The 20590-nt window shown below is 39.7% G+C and overlaps 1 protein-coding gene across 1 annotated transcript; it reads right to left on the bottom strand.

Moving 5' to 3' along the window:
* Window positions 1–2252: 2252 nt before the first annotated feature.
* DHFR (dihydrofolate reductase) lies at window positions 2253–20560 on the bottom strand (the record flags this gene model as incomplete). The annotated part of the gene is made up of 6 exons (XM_081941089.1): window positions 2253–2812; window positions 3019–3134; window positions 13767–13893; window positions 17327–17432; window positions 18846–18895; window positions 20175–20560. The coding sequence occupies 6 exons, from the start codon at window positions 20558–20560 to the stop codon at window positions 2734–2736; spliced, it is 864 nt and encodes a 287-aa protein (XP_081797215.1). The 3' UTR covers window positions 2253–2733.
* Window positions 20561–20590: the final 30 nt, after the last annotated feature.

Here is a 20590-nt window from a genome sequence, read left to right on the forward strand (position 1 = left end):
AAGCAATTCCCCTAAAATAACCAGTTAATAATACGTCTACCATGAGGTAATAGTTGTAATTATGCCAGGCCTGCTAATCGGAACAGGTGAGTCTTCAATTTTTGCCGGAAGGAGCGGAAGTCGGTGGTGGTTCTAATGTCGGGGGGGAGGTCATTCCAGAGGGTTGGGCCCATCACAGAGAAGGCCCTACTCCTTGGTGTCGCCCGCTGGCATTGCCTAGTGGACGGCACCAGGAGAAGCCCCTCCCTGTGAGAGCGAATTGGCCGCAGGGATGTGTGTGGGAGGATGCGATCCCGCAAGTAACTAGGTCCTGTGCCATGGAGCGCTTTAAAGATGGTAATCAGGACCTTGAAACGCACCCGAAAAACCACAGGCAGCCAGTGCAGCTCGCGCAGGAGAGGTGTTACGTGGGAGTACCTAGTACTCCCCATCACAGCCCGCGCGGCTGCGTTCTGGACTAACTGCAGTCTTCGGGTGCGTCCCAAGGGCAGCCCCATGTAGAGAGCGTTGCAGTAGTCCAGGCGGGACGTCACCAGTGCGTGAGTGACCGTGCGCAGGGCATCACGGTCCAGTAGGGGGCGCAATTGGCGCACCAGGCGAACCTGGTGGAACGCCCCCCTTGCCACGGCTGCCACATGGTCATCCATTGACAGCCGGGCATCAAGGAGGATGCCCAAATTGCGCGCCCGTTCCACAGGGGGCAATTGTTCGCCCCCTATGGCCAGCGATGGAATCAGCTGGCTGAACCGAGGTGCCGGTAGCCACAGCCACTCAGTCTTGGAGGGGTTGAGTTTGAGTCTGTTGTCCCCCATCCAGACCCTGACGGCTTCCAAACATTGGGACATCACTTCGACAGCCTCGTTGGGGTGGTTTGGGGTTGAAATGTACAGCTGGGTATCATCAGCGTACAGATGATACTCAACCCCAAAACCACGGATGATCTCACCCAGCGGCTTCACATATGCGTTGAACAGGAGAGGCGAGAGGACCGACCCCTGTGGCAAAAGACCCCTAATGCTCTTTTGCTTCTACTGCGGAATACAAATATGAATACAACAGAGTACTGGAAGGGTTTGTTAAACTTTTATTTGATTAATTAACTCCCCGCATATTCTTGATTTCTGTTACTCCTGTTTTTATTTCTTTAAAGTTGGTTATTAGAGTAATGCAATATCCTTCACATGGATCTTTAAATCTATGTATTTGGAAACCCAGAGGAAAACCCATAACAACTCTACTGTAAAAAATATTGGTAAATTTTCCAATAAAGCAAAACTCTTAAGCACATTATCAAGAACCTGGTGCTGTTGCCATGACGGAGGTAGGTGGGTTTTTTTAATGGGTCTGTATTTATGTTGTGATTTTTAATATTGCAAACCTCCTGGAGTCTTCTATGTATGAGTGGGGGAGCTATATACATTTGTTAAACAAACAAACAAACAAGTCCTGAGTCTCCAGACTTAGACTGAAAGGAGCTGGGTTATATCAGATAGTAACTCATGCTTACTGTTATTGCTCTTTGATCCTGCCCTATTGGGTACTCTGAAGCTGTAGTCCCTTAGCTACGAGCCTACTGCATTGTGGATCATTTTGCTATGCGGATTCGGAAGATTCTCTAATAGTCAACATGCCACATTTAAGGAAACATTCTTGTTTAGTAGGGCTAAAGCAATTTAAAATGACGGTGTTCTGACAGTTAAAGTAGGCACCTCTTATGTTTTACTTACTCAACTCACTAATACAGAAATTACTCTATATATACTCTAACACTGAGCTAACAGGTGATTATTTATAGTTTTTTTGTATTTCAGTCCCGAGAAATACTAGCTCCCAATACATTTCAAACAGAAATAGGGATCATTTTCATATGGTACTTAGCATAGAACAATCTATAATCCTAATGTAGGTTGCCTAATTTTGTATGAATTTAGCCAGCTCTACCTTCTTTAGCAAGCCATGGCTTAGTGCAATCTGTGAATCTTTCATGCATGTGGATCGCTGTCACAGAATTCTGCATAAATATGTGTTTAGCCTAAATACATGCAATGAATATTTATGTATATAAATCTGGAGTATGGCATTTATAACTTTCCAGAACTTCTGATCTACAATTCCTGGTATCTGTCACCATTAATACAAATGACAGGACAACAACGTTTGGAAAATTGCCTAATTGTTCTTGAAACAAACAGATCAAATGTTTTAACATGATAAATATGTATATAAACCAGACAAATAGACGTATTTTTCAAAACGCAGGATTTTAGAACACAGTTTTATTAATGAAAAATAAAATGGAATGTATTTGATAGTACACATATTTATGAACAAAAAAGAGCTAGAATTGAACAATAGAAGAGAAACTTCTTTTATCTTTTTAATTATTAACATTAATTCAGAAATGCATCTTACAACCTTCAGAATTATGATTTTCACCTGCTTTCTGGCATGAAATATGTAATACAGATGCTCCTCTTCCAATTTTCAACAGCTAAACTGAGATAGATTTGCAAATAAATCTTTAATTGCTTATACAAGAGGCAGCTATTCTCAGTAGAGCTGCTATAGGGAAAATGTTTTTTCTTTGTACAATAGGTTCAATGAATGGGGGAAGGATGAGCACAAAGGCACTTTTTTCTTCTTCTTGTAGAGAATAAAATGCAGGCAAAAGTGTTGATTAATTCTGCAAATAGATTTAGATCTACAGGGTAATTTTGCTCTATCAAATAAGGTCTAGATGATCTTTTCATAAACTTCAAATTTATACTGAATTCCATTCTCTTCCTGAATATCAACAGGGATACCTGTATAACTTGAGAGACAAATAATAATTTAGTGGATAAATACATTTTAAATTGAAAGTAACATGAAATATTATTTTTTACCCATACTGTGTTGTTAAACCAAATGTATTTCTTCAAGTTTTACTTCAGTAGAGGTAAATCAATGAAACATTTTATATTGCTAGTATAAATACATTGAATTGATGCAAGATTTTTTTGTCTATATAATACTTACTTAGGTAGAAGTCTATATTTTTTAAGATCAATTTCTGGAAAAAATGTATCACTTTCAAAGTCATGCATAATTCTTGTCACAAACAATTGATGATGGATTGGCTTCTCCATTGCTTCCTTTGAAAAGAGCAAGACACAGGGAATGAGTTTTAATTATTTAGCAACATGAAAAATATTTGTTAGCCGGGCATCCAGGAGGACGCCCAAATTGCGCGCCCGCTCCACGGGGGCAAGTTGAATGCCCCCGATGGCCAATGATGGAATTAATTGGCTGAACCGGGGAGCCGGTACCCACAGCCACTCCGTCTTGGAGGGGTTGAGTTTGAGTCGGATGTCATCCATCCAGATCCGTACGGCTTCCACACACCGGGACATCACTTTGATGGCCTCGTTGGGGTGGTTCGGGGTGGAAAAGTACAGCTGAGTATCATCAGCGTACAGATGGTATCCCACCCCGAAACCACGGATGATCTCACCCAGCGGCTTCATATATGTGTTGAAGAGGAGTGGCGAGAGGACCGACCCCTGTGGTACCCCACAAGTAAGGGGGAGTAGGGTCGACCTCTCCTCCCCTGCCAACACACGCTGCGTCCGGCCAGAAAGGTAGGAGCCGAACCACCGCAAAACGGTGCCCCGGACCCCCAACCCCTCCAGCCGGCGCAGCAGGATACCATGGTCGATGGTATCAAAAGCCGCCGAGAGGTCTAATAGGACCAGGATAGAGGAACAACTTCTATCTCTGGCCCTCCAGAGATCATCCACCAACGCGACCAAGGCCGTCTCCGTGCTGTGACCGGGGCGGAAGCCGGACTGGCGCGGGTCTAGATAATCATTTTCCTCCAGATGCCGTGGAAACTGGTAGGCCACCACACTCTCTACAACCTTCGCCAAAAAGGGAAGGTTGGAGACAGAACGATAATTGGCCAGCTCCAAAGGATCAAGGGAAGGCTTCTTGAGCAAGGGTCTCAACACCGCCTCTTTCAAGGCGGCCGGGAGAGATCCCTCGCTCAGCGAAGCGTTCACTAGGTCCAGGAGCCAGTCTCGTGTAACCTCCCAGGATGCCAGTACAAGCCAGGAGGGGCACCGGTCCAATAAACATGTGGTGGGTCGCAGTCGTCCACGCATTCTGTCCAAATCCTCGATGGCAACCAAGTCAAACTCCTCCCAGGTCGATTCCTCAAGACTCGCCACGGACGTCTCCACTGGACCACTAACAGGGACCCAATCCTTCCGGATTTGAGCGATTTTATCCTGCAGATATTTCCCAAATTCCTCTGCTCTGCCCTGTAGAGGGGCCTCCCGCGGCCTCTGAAACAAGAGGGAGCGGGACACCCGAAACAGGGCGGCAGGGCGGTTCTCTGCGGATGCAATGAGAGTGGCACAATATTGGCGTTTGGCCACTCTCAATGCCACAAGGTACGTCCTTAAATGGGCTCGTGCCTGTGTTCGATCAAGTTCGGAACGAGAGGATCTCCAACGACTCTCTAGACGTCTCTTGTGGCATTTCATCACCTTCAGCTCCTCGGTAAACCAAGGGGCCAGGGTGGATCGTTGCCGCCGGAGAGGCCGCAAAGGCGCCACCCGGTTCAAGGCCCCGGTAGTCGCATTATTCCACGCGACCACCAGGTCCTCTACCCGGGGGCGGGTCAAGGTTACAGGAGGTGGCCCAAGCTCCGTCTGGAACCTATCTGGTTCCATCAGGCGCCTAGGGCGGAACCATCTAGTGCTTTCCGGTTCCGCCTCCCCGCAGCGGGAGGTAGCACCAGGGAAGTCAAGACGAAGGAGTGAGTGATCTGACCATGACAGGGGAGTGATGGTTAAGTCCCCTCCTCCCAGATCACTCAACCACTGGCCAGAGACAAAAACGAGGTCCAGAGTGTGTCCTCCCTCGTGTGTCGGGCCCTGAATCATTTGAGTCAGGTCCATGGCTGTCATGGAAGCCATGAACTCCCGAACCCCCTCTGATGAATTATGTAGTTGTATCTGAAAGTCACAACAGGACAGAAAAAAACCCCCTTTGTTTATTACCAGCTTACTAATACAAACATTTCCTCCATATTTTGCACTATATGGCTGGGTCTTCAGAACATATTAGACTACACTAAAGTATAGTTGGCTAGCTCAGAATGGACATTTAGGCAAATTGGTTAATTGAGAAAACAATGATTAAAGGAGCCATGAGTTAGCATGGGCAAGATGTACATTAATATAAAGTAAAAAATGTTTTCATGACTTGATAATATATCCTATCAAGATTTTATTTTTTAGCATCATATTAAAAATATTAATATTGTAAATACAAATATTGTGATATATAGGAGGGTTCCTTGGTGCTCTCTGACCTTGGTTGTTTCCTTGCAGTTGTTTTATAACCAAACTAGGTAACATCATCAGTGCTAGAAAACAACCAAGCTCAGAGAGTGCCAAGGAAACCTCATATCAACCGTGAGCTACAAATATTCTCCTTTATTGTGATAGAAGCAAACCATTTTGAAACAATGTGTCTCTTGATCAGTGATTTTCTTTAGTTTCTAGATGCAAAGAGAAACATTTCTTGTAAAATAGTATGAAAATTAGCAGATGGTATATAGTCTTATCTGTTAAGCTCACTTTCCTGCTTTTCTTCCACTAAACACTTAATTTCAAGAAAAGTCACTTAATGCATTAACTACAGCTTTGACAAATGCCAGTTCATGCAGACCTAATCCAATATTTTAAGTGTAAGCACTTACAGAGAACATGACTGCTCTAATTATAAATGTCTTCAGGTGGAAAAGAAGAAAAATATTTTCACTGGCTACAGTTCTATCATTTACTACTAGCCAAGAAAAAGTATCAAATAAGATTTGCCTAGTATCATACTATTCACTAATATTCTCAATACATTCTTCCAAAACTGAGCAATACTATTAACATTTTAATATACTGTGCTTGCAAATCCAAAAAATTTGCTTAATTCAATAATATATGGTGGGGCCATATAACTGATAAATGCTATTAGGAATAAAGACAACAGCAAGAATGCAATTGTAAAACACAACTGAACAAGACTCATATCTTGGTTATTTACCTCAGTTATGTGTGCTATAGCGGGAGTCCCCAACCCTCGGTCCATGGTCCGGCACCAGGCCGCAGTATGCCAGAAACCAGGCCGTGCAAACACCTGAAGCCCCATCTGCAGGATGCAGGCAGTACACAAAACCATGCCCCCTCTGGTCCACAGAAAAACCTCTCTCTATGGAACCGGTCCCTGGTGCCCAAAATGTTGGGGGCTGCTTTGTGTCTCCCTCGCACCTCTGTCATGTTGGACCAAAACCTGTGCTGGGACAATCAGGGTCAGCACTATTCTGAAGAACTACCATTTCTGCCTGAAACAACACACATGTCCATTGGTGGAAGAAGGAAATGGCAGGAGATTATATATTGACTTGTTTTCATGGTGAGTGAATTCAGTTCCTTTAAAGTTAATTGGTTGACCAAGTTTTCTTATTTGCTTAAAGTTATATTGGAAATGTTTTCTTTTTTAACTTTGTGCTAGAGCACTTTTGTTGTTTGGGTTCATAAAGGTTTATACTATTAATTTTGGTTGTTACTTATTTGGTCCTCCAGGACTCGAGGCAAGAATAAATTGCACTATGGGTTCTCTTTTAAGACACTGCTGATCTTGCACTATGAGCAGGATATTAGAATAGTCAGATAAAGAATCCTGGATAAGAATCCCATATTTAGGGTAGCAGAATATCCAAATACACTAAATTAGTTGATTTGAGATTACTTAGGTGTCTCTCAAAGATGTTCAAGAAAATTCATTACATGAAAGTATTATGTTCTTGTGATGGTAGAACCACCAAATTGCTAACCCTTATTTTGATAAAATGAGATTTATATGTTACAACACTTCAATGTTTTTATCAACCTTTTTTCTATATAATCAGATGAATTTTTGTGCAAAAACTTTCCAATGACTGAGATTATTATATAATGTTCATTATAGCCAAAGTATTTATGACAACAAACATAATTTGCTATCAACTAACATATAATTTGTTATTGAGCCACCATTAACATAATTTGAATTAATATTTCCATTATTGGAGAACCAAATATTCCATGCTATAATCATTCAGGTGAATATAAGGAGAGATAAAATATGAAAACAGCAATGACTCCTATATATATCCTTGCTTCACATGCAATAGATTGTATCTACTCATATTTATTTTAATTTTATGTACAATATAAAAGAAGCAGATTACAATATGTTCTAATTTACTCCAAAATTAATCCAGTCCAATAACATAGTATAAAGTTGCTACATTTTACCAGATGTTAAATCTCCTTTTTTTCAGAATACAACTTCAAAATGTTAGTTAAACATTTCGCAAAACATCAAAATACAGAACATTCAAAGTGATTCTATCAATGAATCATACCTTAACCTACCTGTCCCAAAGTAAGAACAAATCAACAAGATATGTACAAGATGATTATCAGTTTTACTTATACCAAAATATAAAGCTGTATATTATTTTTTGTGTTTGATCCTATACATTAAAGCGTTACACTTGTTACTGTTTAAGAGTAGGAATAGGGAATTTGAGATTATTTCATAACATCCCTCATCTTATTCTATTACTTTTGTACAGCTTTATGCTGGTCAGAAAGAAAAAAAATGTGTTACAGACAAAATGTCACCATTGTTCATCTTTGGCAATACTCATACTCATTGTGTAGAGTCCTCCTATGCCCAGAGGAGGGGGGAAATATGAATCTCTTTAGAAAAAAAATGCCTCAGCCTTGGTCTAGGCATTGCAGTCACCTCCAAATTACTGAACCAGAGTAAAGCTACCTGCCTGCTAGTTGTTGATTAGCTTTTCCTAACCTGATGGCACAAAATTCTATAATTCTCTCCAGCATGGATATTGGAGGAGCTACCTGGGAATTGAGGTGAAACTGCTGTGCTTTACTGTAATATCCCTGTCCTCAACATTTCTATCTTGAAAATGGGATCAAGGCAAAATACGACTTTTGACTCTGCTGGATGAAGAACCTGAGATCATCAGCATTGTGGCTAAAACTTAAATCCTATGAGTCTTGCTTCTTTCTAGCAGCAGGAAGATATAGCTACTGCTGGATGCATTATCATACAAAACGTTTTATAGAATGGTGATATTTGTTTATATATTCAAATCTCCAATGTAATTGCTCTAAATGTATACAAATCATTTTAGAACTGAGGAGAAATTTTCTGACAGTTAGAACAATTAATCAGTAGAACAGCTTGTGAATGCCCCAACACTGGAAGTCTTTAAGAAGATGTTGGATAGCCATTAGTCTGAAACGGCATAGGGTTTCCTGCCTAGGCAGGGGGTTGGACTAGAAGACCTCCAAGGTCCCTTCCAACTCTGCTATTGTATTGTATAGAAAAAGGATTCCTTTATTTAAGCAGAGCTATTATTAGGATTTATCTATCTTGCAAATATGTTGCAGGTTTAGTTTTGGTATAACATTTCAAGTAATTTTGTATAATTATGAAGAAACTATTAATAAGTCTTTAATATCTTTACTTATGAATTAAAAACAGCATTCCCAGTGCTAATTTACATAGATAAGTGATAAAAACTATATCTAGATATTGTTGGTACATAAATGCAAACAAAGCAAAAACATTACATCTTTGTATTCACTCAAACTAATAATTACAACCATATTTGTTAAAACATATGGGTTACACTGAGGCTGCATCTATATTTAGGTTTTTGCTTCTTTGCTCAAATTTATAACACTTCTCCCATAATTCCTACAGATTCTGGCTTTAGGGTTCTATTCAATGTACAGTTTAGTAAAAATGCTTTCTGCAATACAGCAGAGAGTAAACTATTATGTCACGAAATACAAGTCCGTCATGTGCTTGAGATTTATTATATTAATTATACAAAAATATGGGGGAAAGGTCTAAAACCATACTAAACAGAAAGGGGGAAATATGTTTTTTGAAGACTTAAAAAACCATTGCTTTTTAGAGGAGGAGTAAAGTATTTTGTTAGCATGGGTAACAAAAGACCTTCATTTCTCATTATTCACTAACTGATAAGTTAAATATCACATCTCTTGTTCTCATTAGAAATGAGTAGCACTTTGCACAATGCATTAATCAAAATGAGTCAGGTGACGTTCTCTCTTGGAGTATAAAATTAACTTGACTAATTATTTGCCACTGACAGCTGTTCATGAGTCTCTGCTCAGAAAAATCTGTTCAGCAGTTTTGAACCAGGTCATTTAAAACCATTAGCTTTTTGCCTTTCTGCATATAAAATTAGTAAAGGCTGCATAAAAAGTATATGGATATTTTCACAAGCTTACTGAAATAGGTGGTGTGGTAGTAAATACAATCTATATATTTTCAAGTCATACTAAATGACAGATCTAAATGATAATCAACATTGAAACTGTATGTACATGCGCATTTCCAACCCAAATAACATTTTACACCTAGAGATTTAGAAATTGGTGAGATTATTATTAAATGAATGTAACTTGGCTGAAAATTTCTGCTGCAAGCTAACCTGGTAATGGGTTTTCCTAAACATTTTCAGCAGTTTTATAAAATGAAAAATTTCAAAAGCAATGCTCTATTGAAAAGTAGATTATATCAAATAAATGTATTCATATCCATTACCAACAGATAATGAATATCCATGAGTAATTAATTTTTAATACTTCCCACTCATGACGTAGAGCAGGCATGTCCAACCCACGGCCCACAGGAATCTGTCATACATCCATTTCCCCCCCATCTACCATATTTTTCAGAGTATAAGACGCACCTTTTTCCCTCAAAAAAGAGGGTGGAAATGTGTGTGCGTCTCATACACTGAATATAGCATTTTTGGCCTACCTAAACCCTACCCCCTTTGCAAAAATGGACATGCAGAGGGCGGTTTTTTGCTTGTTTTTGCCCCCCCCAGCCCCCAGGAGCACTCTACAAGCCTCCCAAAGCCTCTGCATGCCCTTTCTTTTTGAAAAAAAAGGGACATTTTTTGCTCGTTTTTGCCCCCCCCCAGCCCCCAGGAGCACTCTACAAGCCTCCCAAAGTTCTGCATGTCCCCCTTTTTTTGTGTGCAACAAAAGAGGCGTGCAGAGGGTTTGGAAGGCATGCAGAGTGCAAAACCTTTTTTTAAAAGTTGCCTCTTCAAAATCATGGTGTGCCTTATAGTCCGAAAAGTACATTATTTGTCAGAAATTGAGTGGGCCGGATGCCATTATCTTAGTTTTCTTAATGTTGAATTTCAAGCCAACTTTTGCACTCTCCTCCTTCACCTGCATCTAGAGGTTCTTTAGTTCCTCTTCACTTTCTGCCATTAGAGTGGTATCATCTGCATATCTGAGATTGTTAGTATTTCTCCCGGCAATCTTAATTCCAACTGTTGATTAAGATAGCCCCGCCTTTATATTTTATATGTGGCCCAAAACAATCCCTCTTTACTCAATGCAGCCAGGCAAGCCAAAAGGTATACTCTATAGAGGTTATTTTTCAGAAAGCCTACGGTAATCTCCACTTAAAAATAGTAATGGGACTGGAATTTCCATTACAGTCACAAAAGCACGATGTCATGTGATTGCCTCCCTTAGTGACAGCAATCCTGGCAGCCCCTGTTGCCTTCTTAAGCAAAGATGACAGGTAATTAAGCAAGGATCTCATATGTGTGGGATTTGAAACTTCCTGCTGGCTTCCGATAAGCAAAGTCAAAGGGAAAGCTAGCAAAAAGTAATATATTCAAATTGCAACAAACATTTCCTTAGGTGGATTGTAAGTAGGCCATCGGACAATATTATTTGCTGGTGTTTGAAAGCAATTTGAAACACACTTTAAGGCAAAATCACTCATATTCACTCTGAGCTGGAAACCGAATGGGCAAAACTTTATAAGATAACCAAGGTAACAACTAGTACGTTTACTTGGGATTCTTTCAAATCCTGAGGGAATTTTAACAGGGTCCTCTAAGGAATGAAATCATCTACAAATTACATAACTGTCCTTCTTGGATGAATAGAATAGAATTCTTTATTGACCAAGTGTGATTGGACACACAAGGAATTTGTCTTTGGTGCATATGCTCTCAGTGTACATAAAAAGACAAGATATTAGTCAAGAATCATAAGGTGCAACACTTAATGATAGTCATAGGGTACAAATAAGCAATCCGGAAACAATATCTGAAACAATTATTGGAATAGGTGGTGTGGTAGTAAGTATAAATCGTAAGGATACAAGCAACAAAGTTACAGTCCTGCAGTCATAACTGGGAGGAGATGGGTGATAGGAATGAGGAGAAGACTAATAGTAATAGTAACGCAGCCTTAGTGAATGGTTTGACAGTGGTGAGGGAATTATTTGTTTAGCAGAGTGACATGTGCAGCCAGAAGGCATGATAGCATTGACACTGGATGTGTAAATTTAAAATTGGGTTTGGTCACATAATGATTTACTTAATGATTGCATTGCTTAGTGACCAAAATTTCAGTTCCATTTGCGATCATAAGTTAAAAACTATATCTTAAAAATAGTTTTATTTTTTAAAATATAATTTTACTTTTTTGAGATGTTTAGTTATGTATTATTTATTATTAATTATCCCCAAAGTGCTTTTTTTCAAAAGAAAACTGGACTTCGTTTTTTCCTTGAAGATATTTTGCGTCCCATCCAAGAAGCTTTCTCAGCCGAAGAAGTTTCTTGGGTGAGAAGTGAAACGTCTTCAAGGAAAAAACAAAGTTCATTTGTCTTTTGAAAAAGCACTTTTGGGATAACCACAACCTGGATTACTGAGAATCTCCATAGACATTTATTATTACTTATTTGTTAAATTTATGTGCTGCCTATTTCTCTACTCTTTCTGGAGTGTAGAAAGCAAAAAGGGGTAGGAGTACTCTGCTATCAATGTACCAGCCACCTCTACTATGGAATTCCCCCATCTGGTCCCCAGGCCAACCAGGAGAATCAGATCTTCAGGCTCTTGTGGAAGGATAGGAGGATGGACACAGACCTTATCTTAGAGCCATGATCGTGAACCTATGCCACATGTGCCACAGGTGGCACACAAAGCCCTCTCTGTGGGCACACCAGCCATCGGCCAGCCCAGCTCCATCTCGCGTGCCTCCCATTGGCCAACTGGTCTTTGGGTCTCTACCGCGCATGCGCGGGGCCTTTCCTAATCTCTGCAATGCGCCCTACTTTTCTCCATTTCTGCTGCCCGTGCCTTTCCCGATCTCTGGAGGTTCTCCCCCAGAGCGCCCTACCTTTTTACTCCATTTCTGCTATCCGTGCCTTCCATGATCTCCGGAGGTTCCCCCCGCAGTGCGCCCTAACTTTCTACTCCATTTCTACTGCCCATGCCTTCCCTGATCTCCGCAAGTTCCCCCTCCCCAGCGCACCCTATCTTTCTACTCCATTTCTACCAACCGCAGCAACCTGGAAGCCAAAACAGGACCGTTTTGGGCCTGTAAAGCTTCCTGCACCAACTTGGAACCAAAATGGTGTGTGTGTGTGGGTGCATGCACGTGGGATGCACGGGGAACGGGGTGCATGCGGGGGGCATGATCACATTGCATTTTGGGGATTGGGGCACACACATGCACTTTGGACACTCAGCACCAAAAAGATTAGCCATCACTGTCTTAGACAGTGGTGGGATTCAAAATTTTTACTACCAGTTCTGTGGGCATGGCTTGGCGGATGTGGCTTGGTGGGCTTGGCAAGGGAAGGATACTGTAAAATCTCCATTCTCACCCCACACCAGGGGAAGGTTACTGCAAAGTTCCCATTTCCTCCCAATCAGCTGGGACTTGGGAGACAGAGAATAGATGGGGACGGGGCCAGTCAGAGGTGGTATTTACCGGTTCTCCGAACTACTCAAAATTTCCACTACCGGTTCTCCAGAACTGATCAGAACCTGCTGAATACCACCACTGGTCTTAGAGAGTAAGATGTTCCAAAGAGCTTTAGTTTTAGCTTTTGTTTAGACATGAATATTTGAAACATTTTATTGATCTCAGTGAAACTTTTAAGCATGTAAGAAAAATATATTTACAAGATACATGTAATCAATTTGAACAAAAGCTTTAAAATATTAAGGATGCATACCAATAAACCATAAACAATATTCTGAGAATGCTAAATTAGTTATGAACAAAATATTTATGTTTAATAGAAGTCATCATATTACAATATTTTGTTACCATTTATGATTTTATTTGCTATATTAAGGATATAATATTCCAAACTAATAAAGGATTTGTAATAATTAGATTGCCATGGCCCAAAATTAAAAAAACAAAAATGAAGAGTGGGCTCTTGACATTGTTATATTTGGTGACCTTCATGCATTTCATATAATTTAGGTAAATAACAGAATCAGTAAAGAGAATTAGAACATTTATAAAATGGAACCATTTATTGCAGGAATATTTTAATCAAATTGTAACATTGGATCAGTTGCAGTCTAAATTGTATTAATTTATCTTACTGGCCTTTATGTCCTTTACAATTCAATAATGATGATTTGATTTTTTTGCATCGCCATTATGAATTTTATCCAAACAGATTTAACTTTATTAAGTTGAAAAGGAAGATAAGGAAAAAATTAACGTATTCTGTGAAACCTGGGAACTGTTATAAAACAACTAATTAATCCCAAAAACTTAATATCTGATTATTAGATTATTTAAAGATTGTCTATGTTTAAATCATACCTTATAAATTGAACTTCCTCCAACTATCCAAACCTTGTCTACCTTTCTTTTCATCTCTGGTGTTTCAAGATGATCTAGGGCTTCTTCTAGGCTTTTAGACAAGTAATGGGCTCCTTCAGGAACATCCCTTAAAGCATAAACACATGATACCAATTAAAATCCAAGGACATTGGGGGCATAGATGTAGCATGGGCTCACTTTGAGGTATCTTTCTGGTCATCAAAAGATAAAACATAACAGGAAAAGTCTACGGAGATTTTCAGTCATCCAGGTCATAGTTATCCCAAAGGTGCTTTTTCAAGAGGCAACTGAAAAACTGAACTGTTTTTCTTTAAAGACATTTCACTTCTCGTACAAGAATCTTCTTCAGCGCTGACTGGATGGTAGGAAATGGAAAGATTTATATTCCTTTCAGACAGCTGGTATTAGCATTCTTTTAGAGTGTCGTTGAGGCCACTTGGAGCTTTACCTGTGTCCTCAGGGACATCTGAGTAATGTAAATCGGTGTAGAACCTTCTTGGAATTGCTGAAAGGACTGTGTTGTAGACTGGAGATAGATGATGTGGTATCCCTCCCCCAGTTGAGAGGGCTGTCCAGTTTTGACATGGCCTCAATGACCCTCTTTCAAACCAGCAGTCCTCTTTGTCAGCAAATGTGGCCTTTGCTGTCTTCAAGAGTGGCCTTTGTCTTTTAAATGCAGATGGACTACTGGATCTTGCCCTGATCGGTTTGTTTTCTTATATTGTGACATGTGTTTTTAAAGTGGTTTTCTTTCCCAATGCACATGTCTCACTGCATTCTGCTGCATATACCACATTGCTCAGTTTGTGTCTGCATGTTTTATCCTTGGGGTATATCAGAGCTGAGGAAACTTCTTGGATGAGAAGTGAAATGTCTTTAAAGAAAAACACGGAAGTCCAGTTGCCTCTTGAAAAAGCACCTTTGGGACTAACAGAAAAAGATTAAGGGCAAGGCTCAAGACTTCATTATGTACCTCTCCTTTCAGATGCATGCATTGGCTTCAGTTGAATATAATTCAATATTTCACTGAAGAGATGTTATATTCCAGATGTTAAGAGAAACCAAAGAAGAAGATGTATCATGTACTTTGCTTGGGTATCAGCTTTCCCTCTCCCCTTTTCTTCACAAAACTGCTTAAAAGAAAGAGTTCTGCCATGGTTCCTAATTTTTGAGGTATGGTCCCTGACTCTGGAGTGTTACTATTGGGTTAGACTGAGACTCATGCTGTTGTCACCATTTTATATGGTGAAACAGCAGAGCCATGAGGCTGGAAGTCTCCTTTATGGGCCTTTGAAATGTGATGGATGGCCAGGAAGCAAATCCACTCTTTTACTTTGCAGGCTGTGAGGGAAAAGACAAGGCTGGTTCCAGGCAACAGTATGTGGGGAGAGTTTCCTCAGTGGTTTTTTTTTTTTTTACAGGACTGCTCCAAGAGAGAAGCTGTAGGGGCAGAGGCAGGGACTGTAGCTAATCACAGGTCCACAGGGTAGTCCTATCTGTTTGGGAAGCATATCATTATTAGGGCAGCCTAGTCCTCACTGCTATTACCAAAAACAAAAAGCAGCAGGATAAGGCAGTGTCTATGTTCCTTTGGAACAAAGCAACCAGCCAAGACCTTGTTGCTGTGCTACCTCAGATAGCATATAACCAAGTCCCTTCATGAGACAATTGAGCCTCATCAAATATCCAGCAGGACCTGATAGCTTGTTTGCTCACTGTACAGACTCTACTCCCTTCTTCGCTAAATTTAAAATTCCACGTGGTGATGGCTACCAGCTACGTTGGCCTCAAAAAAGGGTTGGAGCAATTCATGGAAATCATGGGGATCAACAGCTATTAGCTTTGACGCTAGCAAGATTTGAAGGCTATCTTGGGACAATAGAGGGCTTCCTTGTACAGTTGGTTGGCACTGTGAGAACAGATTGCTAGACTAGACGGGCCAGGAGAACGATCCGGTAGGGCATTTCTTATGTTCTTAAATAAAACGTATTCAAATCAGCCACATATGAATTAAGGGCAGCAAATGAAAGTGTTGCTTATTTTTTAGAAAACAGTGGAACTGGGAATAATGTACAAATTATCTTGACATATGAGTAGAAATATTAAAAGCAGCTTTTAGAAATAATTGATTGTTGAAAGCAGTCTGTTCTTGGGACAGAATAACTATCTATTTCTTATTTTTACTTCCAACATCACATGAAAGGATTTTATGTCTGTGTAAATTTATATATTTATTTATTCTTATTTATATAACTACTCATCTCACATTCATACACTAGATAGCTTACAATAAAAGAGAAATGCATCCAATGAAAAATAAAACACATAGTAGCCAAGCATAAAAAAACCTCTTAATAAAGTTTGCTTTGTAGAAGGATTTTTTTTTTTGCTTCTAAGATGGACTTCATGTATCTGTAAGTGCATCAGATTCATGGAAATTTGTTCTCCCAATCAAACCAGCCGAGGGCAAACCCACTTTCTAGATCTAGAATACTCTGCTCCAAAATTCACCAACTTTTCCAGCTTTGTTGGCAGTGGGGATGTACACGCACGCTTGCCTGCCATTTCTGCAACTCAGTTGCAAACAGCTCACAACCACTTGTGGTCTGCAGCCCAGAGGTTGAATCCCTGCTCTACCAATTCCTGCCTTGTTGACTAAGTCCCCCCCCCCCCCCCCCAAATTTAAGTTAGTTAAAATACTGCTCATTCATGAAAGTCAGGCAGTATTCAATGTTAATGCAATAAAGTTAAAATATTAAAGCTTTAAAACAAGAGATAAATTAAACAAGCTAGTATAATCCTTCAAAATGCTTGGAAATATGCATTAAATATAACCAAACTCCTAAAATTGATAGCAACATAAACATTAAACTTGAATTCCAAATTTATTTATTTATTTAAAATTAGGCTGAATATTTTTTAGGTCTAATATGTTGTTTTTGTGCCTTTGGCACGAAATACATCATTTATGTCAATCATGTATCTGCTTTTGGAACCCTGCTTGAATTACTGCCCTTCGGCAATAGATTTAGAAGTTATAGCAAAGAGGGAAGGCACTTTGATTTGGCATAGCAAGTAACTTAGCCATAAGAACCTGCTGATATATTACCGTGGAATTTTCCCAGCTTATACAATCTGTTTTTAAAACTCAAAGAAATAATATACGTATTGTTTTGGTGCTAAAAAATAATCTTAATAAAATCTATATGCATTATTAATGCACTAAAATTAACATAAATTTATTGGGGATACTAACTAAAAAAACCAAAGTTGTTTGTAATCTCTTCATAAAATCAAAGATACAGTATGTAAAAATGGAATATCTCACATTAAGTTATTGCTGCTAAACAATGCTGTGACAGAATGGCTGTATGTATTTCTGAGCAAGGACATAATGCTGTAGTTAATCAAATACAATTATTGAAAAGTTGGTGTGCTACAGTGTTAACATCGCTCTCAACAATCACTTTACTCATTGTAGCTGATTTTAAGGAAATCAATTACAATGATGTTTGTAAAAAATCAACATTGGTACTTACTTCAGTTCTTTACTTAGTACTATATTAATTCTGTTTTTTAAAGGACGATTTTTCTCAGGGATGGAGAACCAAGTCTTCCTACCCATTATGACCACATTTTGCTTTCCTGTAAAATGCAAATATATTTAATGTGATTATATAGTGACGCCTAGTGGTTATAGTGTGGTATATTTAGTCAACCTTTTCAAGCAATATAGTTACACTTTTCAAAACTTTGAAGAAAAGCTCTTGATATCAGCGGCTCACTGCAAGAAGCTCAGCTAGAGAAGAAAATAAAATTCTGATGAAGGGCGATTCCCTTAAAAAAAAAAAAGATCTCAGTTGTGCATTTCTTCTGTGATTCCTGATACACAGCATTTGGATTTTGGGATTGGATTGCAAATGTATCAAGGAAATGTAAAGTTCTGTATGAAATAGCCATCTTTATATTTTATACTCTATATCCTGGCTAATTGTTGGATTTTACATTTTTATTGATTTTGTTATGATACTGTGGTGTTCTTTCTCTGGTATGGGGATTGTTTCCTAATGGTTCTATTGGTTTTTATTGCTGTCACAAAATCTCTTCCCGATTTGAAAATTATTTTGTTGTAAAATGGTGGTAGAGAAATGTCCTTCCAACAGCCTCTCTGAAACTTCTTTCTCTTCTGATGCAACCCAGTCTCAGCAACCTTTCTCTTCTATTCCTTCTCTCCAGAATATAAATTGGGGCAAGTCTCTGCATGACTGATAGTTCTAATATCCTATTATCACATGGACTGATGAATTGATTCTTACATTAATAAGGATAGGAATGAACACAAACTGCCCTTAGTCATGCAGCCTCTATTTGAAAGAATCACATAAGAGCTAGGTATTTCCTTATTCTCTAGGTCATGGGTCTTAAACTCGATTGCATCACGTGACGTATTGTGATATATTAGTGATAAAAATTAGCCACTATTACCTTCTTCTTTCGTTGCCTTTGCGGAGCTGAGGTGGGCGTGGCCTGCATGTGATGCATACAACCCACAGACCGCCAGTTTGACTGGTCTACTCTGGGTCATTTAAAATAAATTATTCTACTAAACATTTGGAATTATGCTAACTTACTTTGAAGGATTATGGTAAGGAACTACTAACATGAAAATACAAATGTTAAGATTGCAAATTATACTACTATGTAAAATAAATATGATATTGGTATCCTAGCTCATTAAGGCTTTGCTGCTGATTTCAGCTGAACCAAGAATATACTTCCACAACACAATAAAACCTTCTTCTCATTCAGCAGCCTGTGGGCTTCTGATACGATCCATAATGTTCTTGAATCCTCAAAGCAGATTTGAGAATGTTTTGATTCAGTTTCTTTCTAAAACCAGGAGTGAGAAACTATGGCCCTTTTATGACTTGTGAACTTCAATTCCCAGAATTCCTGAGCCAGTTGAAGTCCACAAGTCATAAAGATGCCATAGTTCCCTACCTCTGTTCTAAACAATGACAGCCATCACCCAATCCAGAAAAAATTAACCACTATTACCTTCTTCTTTAGTTGTCGTTGTCATTTTCTGAAAATGCTTATACTCATTCCTGTACAAAAACAAAAACACATTTTGTGATGATGAGCACTCTGTATCATTACTCTCAATATCTGGACACTTACATGTGCCAACACACACACACACACACCAGTCCCATAAAATGTTTTCCCAATTCCTGTCTAGATAATAGAAAAAGTCCATGAAATGTTAAGATCTAAACTTCCTTAATGTTCTTCAGTTCTGCTCTTATGTCAAGGTATCAAACCACAGAGAAATATTAATGCAGTTAATTCACACAGACCAATTTTAATTTTTCCAACTGTCTCTACCTTGCAATTCTCTTATTTACAGTGTTCAATTCTATTCATTCAGACAGTATAGGTAGTCCTTGACTTTCAACACGTCATTTAGTGACCATTCAAAGTTACAACAGCATTGAAAAAAGGGACTTAGGACCATTAGTCACGTGATTTACATTCGGATGACAACTTTTGCATTTATGACGTTTGCAGGGTCCCGGCATCATAGGATATCCTTTTATGACCTTCTGATAAGCAAAGTCAATGGGGAAGCCTGATAAACTTAACAACTGTGCAATTTAACAATTTAAAAACTGCAGTGTTTCGCTTAATAAATGTCATGAGAAAAGTCATAAAATGGGGGAAATACTTAAATTTTTCACTTAACAACATACGTTTTGGGCTCAATTGTGGTCGTAAGTTGATGACTACTTGTACATCCTGAGGGGCAACACAGAACCCCCACACCCCCACCCGAAATGTGCCTTTTATTCCACTTAATGCAACCTGTAAGTTTGCTATCCCAAAGGTCAGTGATCTGCTGACGCATTATTTAACTCTGGTCTGAGAGTAGGTAGGGAGACATTTTATCTCTTGCTTCAAGCTTTTGCCCAGTACTGGAGTATCGAGCTTTGAAAAGTAAGAGGATTTCAAGCACTTTCTAATTATTTGGCTGGCAGCAAAATAATGTTCGTTGAAAATCGCTTATATGAAAAGGACCAGATGCTCCATATACCCAGCTTAGCTGTAGTATTGGTTAGGGACTGGCAGAGGGAAGATGAATTCAACAACAAACTATTGTTAAGAGTTCACTAAAGAAAAAAAAGTGCGCTAAAAAATATCTGCTAGATTCAGGGTTAAAAAAAAACAAGTCTGGTCGTATTAACTACAACTCCTAAGCTACCCCGCACCCATTCAGAGAAATAATTCAATGCACTTTCCAATGCAAGGCAAGCAATGCAGGCTGGGAGTTGTGGTTTTTCTCTTCGCGGTAAAGCGCGGGATGAAAGAAAAGGAGCCGGGCTGTACCTGAGCGGAGGCCAAGGAAGGTTTCCATCTTTTCCGATGCCCATGTTGTTGGACACAGCAACGATCGAGTACAGAGACGTTACTACCATCGTTCTTTTTCCACCGCAGCAACCCGGCGAGCCCCTTTTCTCGCTAGACTTCTGAGCAAGGAAATCTGCGGAGCATGCGCAGAGAGGCTCGCCTCCCGCGCGGAGAGAAGGGCGGGTAGTCTTGGCAGCCATGATGGTGGGGTCGGTTTCGCTGACCGGCGAAGTCGGAGCGCTTCTGTGACCTAACGACGCCCGCGCTTCATCCGTTGCGGGAAGGAAGAGCCTGAGAAGCCGCCTGCAGACGAGTCCTCCTAGAGATCCCTCGGCCACCTGCGCGGCTCGTCTCAAGCGGCTCATCGCAGGCGGCGGCTACTTAATATTTCTGTT

This window comes from Natrix helvetica (assembly GCF_964273705.1).
Source record: "Natrix helvetica genome assembly, chromosome: 2".
NCBI lineage: Eukaryota > Metazoa > Chordata > Lepidosauria > Squamata > Natricidae > Natrix > Natrix helvetica.